Here is an 18,211-nt window from a genome sequence, read left to right as displayed (position 1 = left end):
ATCACACCCCCTCCCTTGGTGGCTCTATCTTGGCGAAAGACACAATAACCTGGTATTAAAATTTCAGCATCTGCAATGCTTTTCTTAAGCCATGATTCAGAGACTGGTAAAACATCAGGATTTGCAGCGTGTACCCAGGATTTTAACAAATCGAGTTTAGGTAAAAGACTATGGATATTGATATGTAAAAAGCCCAGAGATTTACGCTGACAAAAATCGTCAAACACCAGACTAGGAGCAGTAGGACTAATATTAACTGTAGCAGGCCCAGGATTTGGATGAACATTGCCAGAGATGGCCAACGTGAGAGGGATTAACATGCGATGAAAAGCAGTGCTAAAATGTTGACAGCTTTTATCTTTCATCAGGGACTTGGTTGAAATGAAAGAGTTGGGGACAAATAGCTGTTGCAATAACAAGTTTGAAGACAGTGGAACAAGAAATGTAACACACTGAGTAGGGGGGGCAACAAACACAGTAGTCCAAAGGGATGAGATAATCCTGGGTGGAAAATTTAAGAACCACGTTAAGTACCACGGCCATAGGATGACAAAAGAGGTAAAAATGTCTGTTGAACAGGAGGTTCTAAGGGAGTAGTGAGAGTTCCAGGATCCAGGGCAGTTAGAAGGGAGAGTAAGATGATGAAAAGAGACATCTTTAATCACAAAAAAAAAAAAAAAAAAAAAAAAAATTACAGGAAGAGGCAGCAATAGGTCAGCCACCTGGCCGGTATATTCTGGTAGTGGACAGCCAACTGTTTTAATATAAAGTATAAATCAAGTATTTATTCTCCAACTCCTTAGCGAGTCTGGTTGAAGTACTACAGACACACAGACGCTCTTTAATCGGACAGTCCCTGAACGCACCTCAATCCAGGAAGTCACAAAGTTTGTTGTTGAACCATCTGGACTTGTTTGTACCCGGTCCGCGGACCACAACCTGCCCTCGGATTAACCTTCCACCGGTTCGGTCTGTAGTCCGTGGCGGGAGGTGCACTGTTGTCGCAGCGGATCCGCGCGGAGCCCAACCCAGGGACTAGGACAAGTTCACCGAATACTGGAGGTCAGAGTTCGTGTTGGATGTGGAGGTTCCGCTCATGGAGCTGTGGATGGTGAAGGACATCAAAGCGTTGCTGCTCCTGGTTGTCGCGGCGACAGAGCGGTATTGTAAAACTTAAGGTGCTGTTAAGATTCTGTTTCTAATAAATTACAGCCTTTATTCCATGTCTTGGTAATATACACACAAATACACACAAACACACACAAAATACACACAAATACACAATATACACACACAAGTGCACACACAAACACACACACACACACAAAGACACACATACACAATATACACACACACAAACAAAATACACACGAATACACACACACAAATACACACACGCATATACACATTATACACACAAATACACACACACACAATATACACACAAATACATACACCTATACAAATACACACACACACACACACACACACACAATACACACAAATACACACATACACACACAAACTCACGCACAAATACACACACACAGAAAATACACACAAATACATGATATATACACACAAAAAATACACAATATACACACACAAAATACACATATACACACACACACACACACAAATACACAATATACACACAAAATACACATATACACACACAAATACACACACACTCAATAGAATAGTCACACTCAATAGTTACAATGTTTTCCATATCATAGTGTTTTCCTTAAAATGATGTCATAGTGTTTTTATTAAAATGATGTCATAGTTTTTTCCTTAAAATGATATAATAGTGTTTTAATTAAAATGATGTAATAGTGTTTTCATTAAAATGATGTAATAGTGTTTTCATTAAAATGATATAATAGTGTTTTAATTAAAATGATGTAACGGTGTTTTCATTAAAATGATGCCATAGTGTTTTCATTAAAATTATATAATAAGGTTTTCATTAAAATGATGTCATACTGAGCATTGGCTTTGTTGTGTTTTTGTGAACAGGCCTTTGAGGATATTTACCTGGAGCAGCGGCGGGTCATAAAAATAGTTCTGGAGTACGCCGATCAAGTGTTCACCTTTGTGTTCGTGGTGGAAATGATTCTCAAATGGGTGGCGTATGGATTCCAGACCTACTTCACCAATGCCTGGTGCTGGCTGGACTTCCTGATTGTAGATGTGAGTGTGATCGGTAACAGAGTTTGAACTGAAGCAGCACTAACCCTGATGTGTCACGTTAAATGTTTGAGCATGGGTTAGTTTTTTTTGGATATATGTGTTTATTTTTTGTGTATATATAATGTGTTTGTTTTTTTGTCTATATAGTGTTTTTTTTTTGTCTATATAGGCAAGGCAAGGCAAGTTTATTTGTATAGCACATTTCAGCAACAAGGCAATTCAAGGTGCTTCACACAGGACAATGAAATAAAAGAAACAAAAAGAAACACATTTAAAACATTATAAAAGAAACATATAAAAGGTGATTAAAAACAGCGACTAAGAAAACAACACATAAAATCAAAATAAAATAAAATAAAATAAAAATAAAAACACACACATATTAAAGTTAAAGTTGCAGTGCAGAGTTTCAAAGAGAATATAAAATTTAAAAAGTCCAAAGCCTTTTAGTCAGCGGCAGCAGTGAACAGGTGAGTCTTTAACCTGGACTTAAAAGAACTCAGACTCTCAGCAGACCTGATATTTTCTGGTAGTTTGTTCCAGATATACGGAGCATAGAAACTGAACGCTGATTCTCCATGTTTAGTTCTGACTTTGGGAACACAGAGCAGACCTGTACCAGATGACCTGAGTGGTCTGGATGGTTCATACTGGACTAGAAGGTCTCTAATGTATTTTGGGCATAAACCATTCTGTGCTTTATATGCTAGTAAGAGAATTTTGAAGTCTATTCTCTGAGAGACGGGGAGCCAGTGTAGAGACCTCAGAACTGGGCTGATGTAGTCCACTCCATATAATGTGTTTGTTTTTTTTTTGTCTATATAATGTGTTTGTTTTGTATTTATAATGTGTTTGTTTTTGTTTTTGTATATATAATGTGTTTGTTTTTTGTATATATAATGTGTTTGTTTTTCTTGTTTTTTTTTCTATGTAATGCTAGTGGACATGCACGTCTAACACTTGTGTTCTTGCAGGTTTCTCTGGTTTCTCTGACTGCGAACATCCTGGGATACTCTGAACTGGGAGCCATCAAGTCTCTGAGGACTCTGAGGGCCTTGAGACCCCTGAGGGCCCTGAGCCGCTTCGAGGGCATGAGGGTCAGATGGTCCTTCCATTTTAATCACATTACACACAGATCCAAAAGGCCATAAATATGGATAATTCATAACATGAAATAAAAATACAAGTAAAACTACAACAATAAGCTTGATTTGACAAAGTAAAGCAAAAGAAAAGTAAACATTTGAGTTCAAAGAGAACGTCAAAGTTCAGTCCAGATACCCTAACCCTAACCCTAACCTGAGTTCAGTCCTGAAAAAGTGTGCTGGGTTAGGGTTAGGGGGTTAGGGGAATAGGGGCTTAGGAGGTTATAGGGTTAGGGGTGGTCTGCTGTGGGGTGGTGGTCTTCTCATTGGGTGGTGGTCTTCTATGGGGTGATGGTCTTCTCGTGTCATTGGGTGGTGGTCTTCTCATTGGGTGGTGGTCTTCTATGGGGTGGTGGTCTTCTCATTGGGTGGTGGTCTTCTGTTGGGTGGTGGCCTTCTCATTGGGTGGTGGTCTCTGTGGTCCTCAGGTGGTGGTCTTCTCATTGGGTGGTGGTCTTCTATGGGGTGGTGGTCTTCTCTCCTTATTGGGTGGTGGTCTTCTGTCCTCAGGTGGTGGTCTTGTCATATGGTCTTCTCTCCTCAGGTGGTGGTCTTCTCATATGGTCTCTGTGGTCCTCAGGTGGTGGTATTTTTGGTCCTCAGGTGGTGGTCAACGCCCTGGTGGGGGCCATCCCGTCCATCTTCAACGTGCTGCTGGTGTGTCTGATCTTCTGGCTGATCTTTTCCATCATGGGGGTGAATCTGTTCGCAGGGAAGTTTTATTTCTGCTTCAATGAGACGTCAGAGGAAATGTTCCAACCTGAGGAAGTGGACAACCAAACCCAGTGTCTGTCCCTGATCCAGCAGAACTACACTGAGGTGCGCTGGAAGAACGTCAAAGTCAACTTCGACAACGTGGGCATGGGCTACTTATCACTGCTGCAAGTGGTAAACACAAGGACACACACACGGACACACACATGCACACAAGGACACACACAAGGACACATACATGCACACAAGGACACACACATGGACACACACAAGGACGCACACATGGACACACATGCACACAAGGACACACACGGACACACGTGCACACAAGGACACACACACAAGGACACAAGGGCACACACATGCACACACACACAGACACACACAAGGACACACACATGGACACACTGGTAAACAAACATATGGACAGTCCTACAGACAGCTGATGGATGGTCCTACAGTCCTACAGACAGCTGATGGACAGTCCTACAGACGGCTGATGGATGGTCCTACAGACAGCTGATGGACAGTCCTACAGTCCTACAGACAGCTGATGGACAGTCCTACAGACAGCTGATGGACAGTCCTACAGGCGACTGATGGATGGTCCTACAGACAGCTGATGGACAGTCCTACAGTCCTACAGATGGCTGATGGACGGTCCTACAGTCCTACAGACAGCTGATGGACAGTCCTACAGTCCTACAGACAGCTGATGGACAGTCCTACAGTCCTACAGACGGCTGATGGACGGTCCTACAGTCCTACAGACAGCTGATGGACAGTCCTACAGACAGCTGATGGACAGTCCTACAGACGACTGATGGATGGTCCTACAGACAGCTGATGGACAGTCCTACAGTCCTACAGATGGCTGATGGACGGTCCTACAGTCCTACAGACAGCTGATGGACAGTCCTACAGACAGCTGATGGACAGTCCTACAGACGGCTGATGGATGGTCCTACAGACAGCTGATGGACAGTCCTACAGTCCTACAGACGGCTGATGGACGGTCCTACAGTCCTACAGGCAGCTGATGGACAGTCCTACAGACAGCTGATGGATGGTCCTACAGACAGCTGATGGACGGTCCTAGTCCTACAGACAGCTGATGGACGGTCCTACAGTCCTACAGATAGCTGATGGACAGTCCTACAGACAGCTGATGGACAGTCCTACAGTCCTACAGACAGCTGATGGACGGTCCTACAGTCCTACAGACAGCTGATGGACAGTCCTACAGACGGCTGATGGACAGTCCTACAGACGGCTGATGGATGGTCCTACAGACAGCTGATGGACAGTCCTACAGTCCTACAGACGGCTGATGGACGGTCCTACAGTCCTACAGGCAGCTGATGGACAGTCCTACAGACAGCTGATGGATGGTCCTACAGACAGCTGATGGACGGTCCTAGTCCTACAGACAGCTGATGGACGGTCCTACAGTCCTACAGATAGCTGATGGACAGTCCTACAGACAGCTGATGGACAGTCCTACAGTCCTACAGACAGCTGATGGACTGTCCTACAGTCCTACAGACAGCTGATGGACAATCCTACAGACAGCTGATGGACGGTCCTACAGTCCTACAGACAGCTGATGGACAATCCTACAGACAGCTGATGGACGGTCCTACAAACAGCTGATGGACAGTCTTACAGTCCTACAGACAGCTGATGGACGGTCCTACAGTCCTACAGACAGCAGATGGATGGTCCTACAGACAGCTGAAGGACAGTCCTACAGTCCTACAGACAGCTGACGGACAGTCCTAACGACAGCTGATGGACGGTCCTATAGTCCTACAGACAGCTGATGGACACTCCTACAGTCCTAACGACAGCTGATGGACTGTCCTACAGTCCTACAGACAGCTGACGGACAGTCCTAACGACAGCTGATGGACGGTCCTATAGTCCTACAGACAGCTGATGGACAGTCCTACAGACAGCTGATGGACAGTCCTAACGACAGCTGATGGACGGTCCTATAGTCCTACAGACAGCTGATGGATGGTCCTATAGTCCTACAGACAGCTGATGGACGGTCCTATAGTCCTACAGACAGCTGATGGACAGTCCTACAGACAGCTGATGGACAGTCCTAACGACAGCTGATGGATGGTCCTATAGTCCTACAGACAGCTGATGGACAGTCCTAACGACAACTGATGGACGGTCCTAAAGTCCTACAGACAGCTGATGGACGGTCCTATAGTCCTACAGACAGCTGATGGACGGTCCTATAGTCCTACAGACAGCTGATGGATGGTCGTATAGTCCTACAGACAGCTGATGGACAGTCCTACAGTCCTACAGACAGCTGATGGACAGTCCTAATGACAGCTGATGGACGGTCCTATAATCCTACAGACAACTGATGGACGGTCCTATAGTCCTACAGACAGCTGATGGACGGTCCTATAGTCCTACAGACAGCTGATGGACGGTCCTATAGTCCTACAGACAGCTGATGGACAGCCCTAATGACAGCTGATGGACGGTCCTATAGTCCTACAGACAACTGATGGACGGTCCTATAGTCCTACAGACAGCTGATGGACAGTCTTATAGTCCTACAGACAGCTGATGGACGGTCCTATAGTCCTACAGACAGCTGATGGACAGTCCTATAGTCCTACAGACAGCTGATGGACGGTTCTATAGTCCTACAGACAGCTGATGGACAGTCCTACGGTCCTACAGACAGCTGATGGACGGTCCTATAGTCCTACAGACAGCTGATGGACGGTCCTACAGTCCTACAGACAGCTGATGGACAGTGCTACAGTCCTACAGACAGCTGACTAACTAAACCTGTCTTTGTGTTCAGGCCACATTTAAAGGATGGATGGACATCATGTACGCAGCGGTAGACTCCAGAGAGGTGAGTTCACCTGGGAGGGGTTAGGGTTAGGAACAGGATTAGGGTCAGAGGTCAGGGCTAAGACCACCAACAGGGTTAGGATTAGGGTTAGGGTTTGAATCCTGTCCTATAGTAACAGTTCCTCTATTTTCATGTGTGTAGGTGCAGTCTCAGCCCATGTATGAGGAAAACCTGTACATGTACCTGTACTTTGTGTGTTTCATCATCTTCGGCTCCTTCTTCACCCTCAACCTCTTCATCGGAGTCATCATCGACAACTTCAACCAGCAGAAAGCCAAGATGAGTGTTTATGAAGTGTCCATGAAAACTTCCACACCTTTAATGAGGCACAACTTTAATGAGCATTAGACTAAATAAAACAGCTGAGTTTGTCTGGTTTCATGAATGGGTACAGTGAGTTTAAACCCCAGTAAAGTTTAGAACCTGGGTTAGGGTTAGGCTTGAACCTAGGTTAGGGCTAGGCTTGAATCTGGGTTAGGGTTAGGCTTGAACCTGGGTTAGGGCTAGGCTTGAACCTGGGTTAGGGTTAGGCTTGAACCTGGGTTCTGTGGGCTTTGACTGTTGGATTAAGTTTAGTTCAGGTTTGGATTGTTCATGGTGGGTTTGATTCTGACGTTTGGGTTTTCTGTCCATTAACTCTGGTGTGTTTTTGTCATTTCGTCTGTCCGTTAACTCTGTCCATTAACTGTGTCTTTAACTCTGGTGTGTTTTTGTCATTTTGTCTGTCCGTTTACTCTGGTGTGTTTTTGTCATTTAGTCTGTCCGTTAACTCTGTCCATTAACTCTGGTGTGTTTTTGTCATTTAGTCTGTCCGTTAACTCTGTCCATTAACTCTGGTGTGTTTTTGTCATTTAGTCTGTCCGTTAACTCTGTCCGTTAACTCTGGTGTGTTTTTGTCATTTAGTCTGTCCGTTAACTCTGCTGTGTTTTCGTCATTTTGTTTGTCCATTAACTCTGGTGTGTTTTTGTCATTTCGTCTCTCCGTTAACTCTGTCCATTAACTCTGGTGTGTTTTTGTCATTTTGTCTGTCCATTAACTCTGTCTGTTAACTCTGGTGTGTTTTTGTCTTTACTTAGGAGGAACAGATATTTTCATGACAGAAGAGCAGAAGAAATATTATAACGCCATGAAGAAACTGGGCTCCAAGAAACCACAGAAACCTGTTCCACGACCAGAAGTAGGTTCACACATGTTCAAGATAGGGTTAGGTTAGGGTAAGGTTCTGTTTTTCTTTGGTGTTTTTTTGTAGTTTTTGCCCACTTGCTTTAACCACCTGTTCACTCTCCTTTTATGCGCCAGAATACATTTCAGGGTTAGGGTTAGGTTCAGGTTTTCTTTGTTTTTTTTGCAATTTTTTTTTATTTATTTTTTTTTTATTTTTTTATCCCAGTTGCTTGAACCACCTGTTTTCTCTCCTTTTTTGCGTCAGAATCCATTTCAGGCTCTTGTGTTTGACCTGGTGACCAAACAGTTCTTTGACATCTTCATCATGGTGCTGATCTGCCTCAACATGGTGACCATGATGGTGGAAACAGATGAGCAGAGCGCCGAGAAGGAAACCATCCTGTACTGGGTCAACCTGGCCTTCATCGTTGTCTTCACCACTGAGTGCACACTCAAGGTCATTGCGCTGCGACAGCACTACTTCGCAGTCGGATGGAACATCTTCGACTTTGTGGTGGTCATCCTGTCCATTGTAGGTGAGTGTGTCTAACCCTAACCCTAACCCTAGCCCTAATGTCTGTAGAAATCATGTAGTACCTAATAGTACCAGTAAGACACAGAACATGTAGTACCTAATTGTACCAGTAAGACACAGTACACGTAGTACCCAATAGTACCAGTAAGACACAGTACGTGCAGTACCTAATAGTACCAGTAAGAAACAGTACGTGAAGTACCTAATTGTACCAGTAAGACACGGTACGTGTAGTACCTAATCGTACCAGTAAGACACAGTATGTGTAGTACCTAATAGTACCAGTAGGACACAGCACATGTAGTACCTAATGGTGTGAACAGGACTCCAGGGTACATGACCAAATAAATATTGAATTGTTCTCTGTAAAGTCCTTTACCATTGTTCCTGTCAGCAGTGAAGTTAGGGTTAGATGTTTAACATCCTGGGTTAGGGTTAGATGTTTGGGGTTAGATGTTTGGGGTTAGATATCTCACCTCCTGGCTTTAACCCTGTGTCTCCTGAACTTCAGGGTTAGGGTTATATGTTTGGGGTTAGGGTTAGATTTCTCACCTCTTGGCTTTAACCCTGCCTCTCCTCACCTTCAGGCCTCCTTCTGGGGTTAGGGTTAGGGTTAGATGTCTCTGATGTCTAACCCTAACCCTAACCCTAACCCTGGCTTTAACCCTCTTCTCCTTGCCTTCAGGCCTCCTTCTGGGATTAGGGTTAGGGTTAGATGCTTTAACCCTGCCTCTCCTCACCTTCAGGCCTCCTTCTGGGGTTAGGGTTAGGTGTTTGGGGTTAGGGTTAGATGTCCCAGATGTCTAACCCTAACCCTAACCCTGGCTTTAACCCTGCTTCTCCTTCAGGCCTCCTTCTGGCTGACATCATAGAGAAGTATTTTGTGTCTCCGACCCTTTTCCGTGTGATCCGCCTGGCTCGCATTGGACGGATTCTGCGTCTCATTCGTGGCGCCAAAGGGATTCGGACGCTGCTCTTTGCCCTGATGATGTCACTTCCTGCCCTCTTCAATATTGGACTCCTCCTCTTCCTCATCATGTTCATCTTCTCCATATTTGGCATGTCCAACTTCGCCTACGTGAAGAAAGAAGCCATGATCGATGACATGTTTAACTTCGAGGACTTCGGGAACAGTATGATCTGCCTGTTTATGATCACCACCTCTGCAGGATGGGACGGGCTGCTCAACCCCATCATGAATGTACCGCCAGACTGCGATCCCGATGTGGAGAACCCGGGAACGGCGGTCCGAGGGAACTGCGGAAGCCCGGGGGTGGGCATCGTGTTCTTCACCACCTACATCATCATGTCGTTCTTGGTGGTGGTCAACATGTACATTGCCATTATCCTGGAAAACTTCAATGTAGCCACAGAGGAAAGCAGCGACCCGCTGTGTGAGGACGATTTTGAAATGTTCTACGAAACCTGGGAGAAGTTTGACCCCGACGCCTCGCAGTTCATACAGTACAGGTGAGTGAGACAGGTGAGTTAGACAGGTGACTTAGACAAGTGAGTTAGTACAGGACAGGTGAGTAAGACAGGTGACTTAGACAAGTGAGTTAGTACAGGACAGGTGAGGAAGACAGGTGACTTAGTCAGGTGAGTCAGACAGGTAAGTGAGACAGGTGAGTTAGACAGGTGAGTTAGTACAGGACAGGTGAGTTAGACAGGTGACTTAGACAAGTGAGTTAGTACAGGACAGGTGAGTTAGACAGGTGACTTAGACAAGTGAGTTAGTACAGGACAGGTGAGTAAGACAGGTGACTTAGTCAGGTGAGTTAGTACAGGACAGGTGAGTTAGACAGGTGAGTTAGACAGGTGAGTCAGACAGGTAAGTGAGACAGGTGAGTTAGACAGGTGAGTTAGTACAGGACAGGTGAGTTAGACAGGTGAGTTAATACAGGACAGGTGAGTTCGACAGGTGAGTCAGACAGGTGAGTTAGACAGGTGAGTTAGTACAGGACAGGTGAGTTAGACAGGTGAGTAAGACAGGTGAGTTAGTACAGGACAGGTGAGTTAGACAGGTGAGTCAGACAGGTAAGTGAGACAGGTGAGTTAGACAGGTGAGTTAGTACAGGACAGGTGAGTTAGACAGGTGAGTTAGAAAAGGTGAGTTTAGACAGGTAAGTGAGACAGGTGAGTTAGACAGGTGAGTTAGTACAGGACAGGTGAGTTAGACAGGTGAGTTAGACAGGTGAGTCAGACAGGTAAGTGAGACAGGTGAGTTAGACAGGTGAATTAGTACAGGACAGGTGAGTTAGACAGGCGAGTGAGGCAGGTGATTGAGAAAGATGAGTAAGACAGGTGAGTGAGAAAGATGAGTAAGACAGGTGATTTAGACAGGTGAGTTAGTACAGGACAGGTGAGTTAGAAAGGTGAGTAAGACAGTTGAGTGAGACAGGTGAGTTGGACAGGTAAGTGAGACAAGTGAGTGAGATAGGTGAGTTAGTAGAGGTAAGTTAGACAGGTGAGTTAGTACATGACAGCTGAGTTAGACAGCTGAGTTAGACAGGTGAGTTAGTACAGTACAGGTGAGTTAGACATGTGAGTAAGACAGGTGAGTTACTATAGGACAAGTGAGTTAGACAAGTGAGTTAGTACAGTACAGGTTAGTTAAACAAGTGAGCTAGTACAGTACAGGTGAGCTAGACAGGTGAGTTAGTACAGGACAGGTGAGTTAGACAGGTGAGTTAGACAGGTGAGTTGGTACAGTACAGGTGAGTTAGACAGTTGACTTAGACAGGTGAGTGAGAGAGGTGAGTTAGTGCAGGACAGGTGAGTTAGAAAGGTGAGTAAGACAGGTGAGTGAGAAAGATGAGTAAGACAGGTGAGTGAGACAGGTGAGTTAGTACAGGACAGGTGAGTTAGACGGATGAGTTAGACAAGTGAGTAAGACAGGTGATTTAGACAGGTGAGTTAGTACAGGACAGGTGAGTTAGAAAGGTGAGTAAGACAGGTGAGTGAGACGGGTGAGTTGGACAGGTAAGTGAGGCAAGTGAGTGAGACAGGTGAGTTAGTAGAGGTAAGTTAGACAGGTGAGTTAGTACATGACAGGTGAGTTAGACAGCTGAGTTAGACAGCTGAGTTAGTACAGGACACATGAGTCAGACAGGTGAGTTAGACAGGTGAGTTAGTACAGTACAGGTGAGTTAGACATGTGAGTAAGACAGGTGAGTTACTATAGGACAAGTGAGTTAGACAGGTGAGTTAGTACAGTACAGGTGAGTTAGACAGGTGAGCTAGTACAGTACAGGTGAGTTAGACAGGTGACTTAGACAGGTGAGTTAGACAGTTGACTTAGACAGGTGAGTGAGAGAGGTGAGTTAGTGCAGGACAGGTGAGTTAGAAAGGTGAGTAAGACAGGTGAGTTAGACAGGTGAGTAAGACAGGTGAGTGAGGCAGGTGAGTGAGAAAGATGAGTAAGACAGGTGAGTGAGACAGGTGAGTTAGTACAGGACAGGTGAGTATGACGGATGAGTTAGACAAGTGAGTAAGACAGGTGATTTAGACAGGTGAGTTAGTACAGGACAGGTGAGTTAGAAAGGTGAGTAAGACAGGTGAGTGAGACAGGTGAGTTGGACAGGTAAGTGAGGCAAGTGAGTGAGACAGGTGAGTTAGTAGAGGTAAGTTAGACAGGTGAGTTAGTACATGACAGCTGAGTTAGACAGCTGAGTTAGTACAGGACACATGAGTCAGACAGGTGAGTTAGACAGCTGAGTTGGTACAGGACACATGAGTCAGACAGGTGAGTTAGACAGGTGAGTTAGTACAGTACAGGTGAGTTAGACAGGTGAGTAAGACAGGTGAGTTTGCTATAGGACAAGTGAGTTAGACAAGTGAGTTAGTACAGTACAGGTGAGTTAGACAGGTGAGCTAGTACAGTACAGGTGAGTTAGACAGGTGAGCTAGTACAGTACAGGTGAGCTAGTCAGGTGAGTTAGTACAGGACAGGTGAGTTAGACAGGTGACTTAAACAGGTGAGTTGGTACAGTACAGGTGAGTTAGACAGGTGACTTAGACAGGTAAGTGAGACAGGTGAGTTAGTAGAGGTAAGTTAGACAGGTGAGTTAGTACATGACAGGTGAGTTAGACAGTTGAGTTAGACAGCTGAGTTAGACAGCTGAGTTAGACAGCTGAGTTAGTACAGGACACATGAGTCAGACAGGTGAGTTAGACAGGTGAGTTAGTACAGTACAGGTGAGTTAGACAGGTGAGTAAGACAGGTGAGTTACTATAGGACAAGTGAGTTAGACAAGTGAGTTAGTACAGTACAGGTGAGTTAGACAGGTGAGCTAGTACTGTACAGGTGAGCTAGACAGGTGAGGTAGTACAGGACAGGCGAGTTAGACAGGTGACTTAGACAGGTGAGTTGGTACAGTACAGGTGAGTTAGACAGGTGACTTAGACAGGTGAGTGAGAGAGGTGAGTTAGTGCAGGACAGGTGAGTTAGAAAGGTGAGTTAGACAGGTGAGTAAGACAGGTGAGTTAGACAGGTGAGTTAGACAAGTGAGTTCGTACAGGTGAGTAAGACAGGTGAGTGAGACAGGTGAGTTAGACAAGTGAGTTCGTACAGGTGAGTAAGACAGGTGAGTGAGACAGGTGAGTTAGTACAGAACAGGTGAGTTAGACAGGGGAGTAAGACAGGTGAGTTCGTACAGGACAGGTGAGTTAGACAGGTGAGTAAGACAGGTGAGTTAGTACAGGACAGGTGAGTAAGACAGGTGAGTTAGACCAGTGAGTGAGACAGGTGAGTTAGTACAGGACAGGTGAGTTAGACAGATGAGTTAGTACAGGACAGGTGAGTTAGTACAGGCCAGGTGAGTAAGACAGGTGAGTGAGACAGGTGAGTGAGAGTTGAGTGAGAAAGGTGAGTTAGACAGGTGAGTGAGACAAGTGAGTTAGTACAGGACAGGTGAGTTAGACAAGTGAGTGAGACAGGTGAGTTAGACAGGTGCGTGAGACAGATGAGTTAGTACAGGACAGGTGAGTTAGACGGATGAGTTAGTACAGGACAGGTGAGTTAGACAGATGAGTTACACAGGTGAGTGAGACAGATGAGTTAGACAGGTGAGTGAGATAGGTGAGTTAGACAGGTGCGTGAGACAGGTGCGTGAGACAGGTGAGTTAGTACAGGACAGGTGAGTTAAATAGGTGAGTTAGTACAGTACAGGTGAGTTAGACAGGTGAGTGAGGCAGGTGAGTTAGTATAGTACAGGTGAGTTAGGCAGGTGAGTTGGTACAGTACAGATGAGTTAGACAGGTGAGTAAGACAGGTGAGTTAAACAGGTGCGTTAGACAGGTGAGTTAGTACAGTACAGGTGAGTTAGAGAGGTGCGTTAGACAGGTGAGTTAGTACAGTACAGGTGAGTTAGAGAGGTGCGTTAGACAGGTGAGTTAGTACAGTACAGGTGAGTTGGACAGGTGAGTAAGACAGGTGAGTTAGTACAGTACAGGTGAGTTAGACAGGTGCGTTAGACAGGTGAGTGAGACAGGTGTTGTTCCTAATTCCATTGATGTTGACATTGAACTGTTGGACTTCAGTGGATTTGACTGGACTGTGTTTCACAGTAAACTGTCAGATTTCTGCGACACGCTGCAGGATCCTCTGAGGATCCCTAAACCAAACACCTTCAAGCTGATCCACATGGATCTGCCTCTGGTTCCTGGAGACCGGATCCACTGCCTGGACATCCTGCTGGCCCTCACTGCTCAGGTACCGGAACCCTAACTCTAACCCTAACCTGAGCCCAGGTGGTTTCTGTTGGGTCTCCTTGGACCTTCTACGCTTGGTGATGATGTGGTCTTTATGTGATTCAGGTTTTGGGTGAATCTGGAGAGATGGATGCACTTAAAGCCAGCATGGAGGAGAAGTTCATGGCCAATAACCCCTCCAAGGTGGGAGTTCCATTCCACTGGATTCACTGCTCTGAAATGTTTTCCTTTACCCATAAAGGCCCAGTGTTCCAAAGTGCTGTCCAGATTCAAAGCAGGAATAGAAAAAAAAAACATAACAAAATCTACACAAGTCAAATAAAATAAAATGAAGTAAAATAAATAAAATACCAATGTGTCAATTCTAGGTCCAGTTTAAAAGCCAAAGAAAAAAAAAAGAGTTTTGAAATGACTTTTAAAATTATTGAGTGTAGGTGAGCTTATGGTTTTGATCTATTGTTGATCGTGTAGATGTTCATTAAAGCTCAGATTAAAGTTGAAGGTGATTATATCAAAAACAGAACAGTCAGAAAAGTGAAAAAACAGTCACTTTTTTAGTCAAATCTGTCAAATCTAACCCTACCCCTGTTCCTAACCCTGTTCCTAACATAAACCTAGTGTGTCCATCCACTGGCATAGATCCAACTTCATGAGTTTATATATATATATATATATATATATATTTTTTTTTTTTTTTTTTAATTAATTTATTTTTTGTTGACTTGTAGACCAGTGTTATCAGTGTCATCAGTTCAATATTTCCAAGTTATTTCTACTTTTATCCCAGTGTGAGCATCAGTAACAGAACAAACTTCATTAAAAAACTTCTATTAAGCACTTCATGATCTATGTGTTTGAAATATCAGGTCAGAATAGAACAAAGATCAGAACATTATGTGTCTGAAATATCAGGTAAGAATAAAACAAAGAACAGAACATTATTAGAGGTTTGAAGCAGACATGGTGGATCTGATGGTTGTTGTTCCTTCAGGTGTCGTATGAACCAATCAGCAGCACCCTGCGGAGGAAACAGGAGGAGGTGGCGGCCGTGGTCATCCAGAGGGCGTACAGGAAACACCTGCTGCAGCGAACCGTCAAACTGGCGTCCTACAAATACCGGGAGAAGACAGACGGACGGCACCGGCAGACGCCTCCACCGGAGACTGAAGGACTGCTCTGCAAACGAATCAGTCAGCTGTATGGAGGCGGAGCTTTACAGGAAGACCCGCCCCCTGCTGCTGCTGAGCAGGTGGAGCTTCAGAACGATGTCATCCTCCACGCTGCTCCGCCCATCAGAACGTTCCACTTCCAGCAGGATGAGAACCTGAGGGAGTCAATGGTGTGATGGAGGGATGGTTGAAGATCCAACTTCATGATGAGGCTAGGGTTAGGGTTAGGAACAGGGTTAGGAACAAGGTTAGGGTTAGGAACAGGGTAAGGAACAAGGTTAGGGTTTGGGTTAGGGTTAGGAACAGGGTTAGGGTTAGGAACAGGGTTAGGAACAAGGTTAGGGTTAGGATAGGGTTAGGAACAGGGTTAGGAACAGGGTTAGGAAAAGGGTTAGGGTTAGGATAGGGTTAGGGTTAGGAACAGGGTTAGGAACAGGGTTAGGAACAAGGTTAGGGTTAGGATAGGGTTAGGGTTAGGAACAGGGTTAGGAAAAGGGTTAGGGTTAGGATAGGGTTAGGGTTAGGAACAGGGTTAGGAACAGGGTTAGGGTTAGGAACAGGGTTAGGGTTGGGGTTAGGAACAGGGTTAGTGATAGGAAGAGGGTTAGGGACCGGGTTAGGGACTGGGTTAGGGTTACTGAGGGTTAGGGTTACTGAGGGTTAGGGTTAGTTTTAGTCACTTGTATATACTCAGGTCCGGAGCTTTGTACATTGATGGTGTAAAATCTAATGAGTGACATCCAAAGTATGAATCCCATCATGCATTGCTGTCAGTCGAGTTGATGCTGCAGGGTTTAAAGTCAAGAGGGTTTTTTTTTTTATTATTATCATTATTTATTATTTTTTTTTTTTTCATGGCTTGTCACTTTTATTGTCCAGTTCAAATGTAATGCAATATATTAATATATTATTGTTATTTATTATTAATTTATTAAATAATTAACCCTTTAAGCACCAAAGTCACAATACTGCGACAAGCAACATAGCTGAAGGGAAAAGACAGTTTTTTTTAAATCTTTATATCAAAACTGAATATATATATATATATATATATATATATATATATATATATATATATATATATATGAAAAAATAACTACTCTGTTGCCTAAAGGGTTAACAGTGCTTGTGAACTGGCAACGAAAAACCTGTGTGTGGCCCATACACCAATGACATGCAGTTTGGAGGGTTAGGGTTAATCAGTCAGTCTGCCCCAGGGCAACTGTGGCTACATATGTAGTTTACCACCACGAGAGGGAGAATGTGAGAGCGAATGAATAATGGATCAATAATGTAAAGCGCTTTGGGTGTCTAGAAAAGCGCTATATAAAATCCCATCCATTATTCGTCTTCTTATTATTATTAATCCTCCACAGAGGAGGGGTACCTGTTGTGTCGCTGTCCAGTGCTGAAATCCCTGATAAGGCTCAGGATAAAGAGGAACTGTCCAGTGCTGAAATCACCCATAAGGTCCAGGTTACCGAGGAGCTGTCCAGCGCTGAAATCCCTGATAAGGCTCAGGATACTGAGGAACTGTCCAGTGCTGAAATCACCCATAAGGTCGAGGTTACCAAGGAACTGTCCAGTGCTGAAATGCCTGATAAGGCTCAGAATAAAGAGGAACTGTCCAGTGCTGAAAACACTGATCAGGCCCAAATTACCAAGGAACTGTCCAGTGCTGAAATCACTTACTAGGCCCAGGTTACCAAGGAATTGTCCAGTGCTGCACCCACTGACTCCAATCTGCTGTGCCTCAGTCTGGTGTTAACCTCTGAGGCGTAATACTGCGACAAGCAACATAATTGACTGAAATAGACAGCTTTTTGAAAACTTTATATCAAAACTGAATACAAAAAAAGATCAAACTCAATGTGGCTAAAGGGTTGAAATACTTTGACTGTTCCATGTTGAACAGAATGGCTGGTAATCTGTAATGTGCATCACACTAAACTTTTATGGAAATAATAAATAAAAAAAAAAAGTCCTGTTTTAGATCCAAGTACAGATAATACAGGTTACATACATGGATTTAGGGTTAGGGTTATATACATGAATTTAAAATTAGGGTTATATACATGTACTTAGGGTTAGGGTTATATACATGTACTAAGGGTTAGGGTTATATACATGGACTTAGGGTTAGGGTTATATACATGTACTAAGTGTGAGGGTTATAGACATGGACTTAGGGTTAGGGTTATATACATGTACTAAGTGTGAGGGTTATAGACATGGACTTATGGTTAGGGTTATATACATGTACTAAGGGTTAGGGTTATATACATGGACTTAGGGTTAGGGTTATATACATGTACTAAGGGTTAGGGTTATATACATGTACTAAGGGTTAGGGTTATATACATGGACTTAGGGTTATATACATGTAGTCGGGGTTAGGGTTATGTACATGTACTTAGGGTTGTATACATGTACTTAGGGTTAGGGTTATATACATGTACTTAGGGTTAGGGTTATATACATGGACTTAGGGTTAGGGTTATATACATGGACTTAGGGTTAGGGTTATATACATGGACTTAGGGTTAGGGTTATATACATGGATTTAGGGTTAGGATTATAGACATGTACTTAGGGTTAGGGTTATATACATGGACTTAGGGTTAGGGTTATATACATGGACTTAGGGTTAGGGTTATATACATGGACTTAGGGTTAGGATTA

At 44.2% G+C, this 18,211-nt stretch overlaps 1 protein-coding gene across 1 annotated transcript in view; it reads left to right on the top strand.

The window, feature by feature from the left end:
• The window catches only part of LOC115416471 (sodium channel protein type 4 subunit alpha B-like), a 60,126-nt gene extending 44,331 nt beyond the window's left edge, over nucleotides 1-15,795 (top strand). The window contains 12 exon segments of the mRNA XM_030130246.1: nucleotides 2,023-2,196; nucleotides 3,171-3,293; nucleotides 3,770-3,772; nucleotides 3,945-4,229; nucleotides 6,895-6,948; nucleotides 7,090-7,227; nucleotides 8,022-8,126; nucleotides 8,379-8,649; nucleotides 9,497-10,118; nucleotides 14,217-14,361; nucleotides 14,466-14,543; nucleotides 15,352-15,795. Coding sequence (XP_029986106.1) covers nucleotides 2,023-2,196; nucleotides 3,171-3,293; nucleotides 3,770-3,772; nucleotides 3,945-4,229; nucleotides 6,895-6,948; nucleotides 7,090-7,227; nucleotides 8,022-8,126; nucleotides 8,379-8,649; nucleotides 9,497-10,118; nucleotides 14,217-14,361; nucleotides 14,466-14,543; nucleotides 15,352-15,705 — 2,352 coding nt within the window. The 3' untranslated portion in view covers nucleotides 15,706-15,795.
• The last annotated feature ends 2,416 nt before the right edge of the window (nucleotides 15,796-18,211 follow it).

The sequence above is a fragment of the Sphaeramia orbicularis genome, unplaced genomic scaffold, assembly GCF_902148855.1.
Source record: "Sphaeramia orbicularis unplaced genomic scaffold, fSphaOr1.1, whole genome shotgun sequence".
NCBI classification, from domain to species: domain Eukaryota; kingdom Metazoa; phylum Chordata; class Actinopteri; order Kurtiformes; family Apogonidae; genus Sphaeramia; species Sphaeramia orbicularis.
The sequence above is the reverse complement of the archived record's forward strand: the minus strand, read 5'-3'. Positions and strand labels throughout refer to the sequence as shown.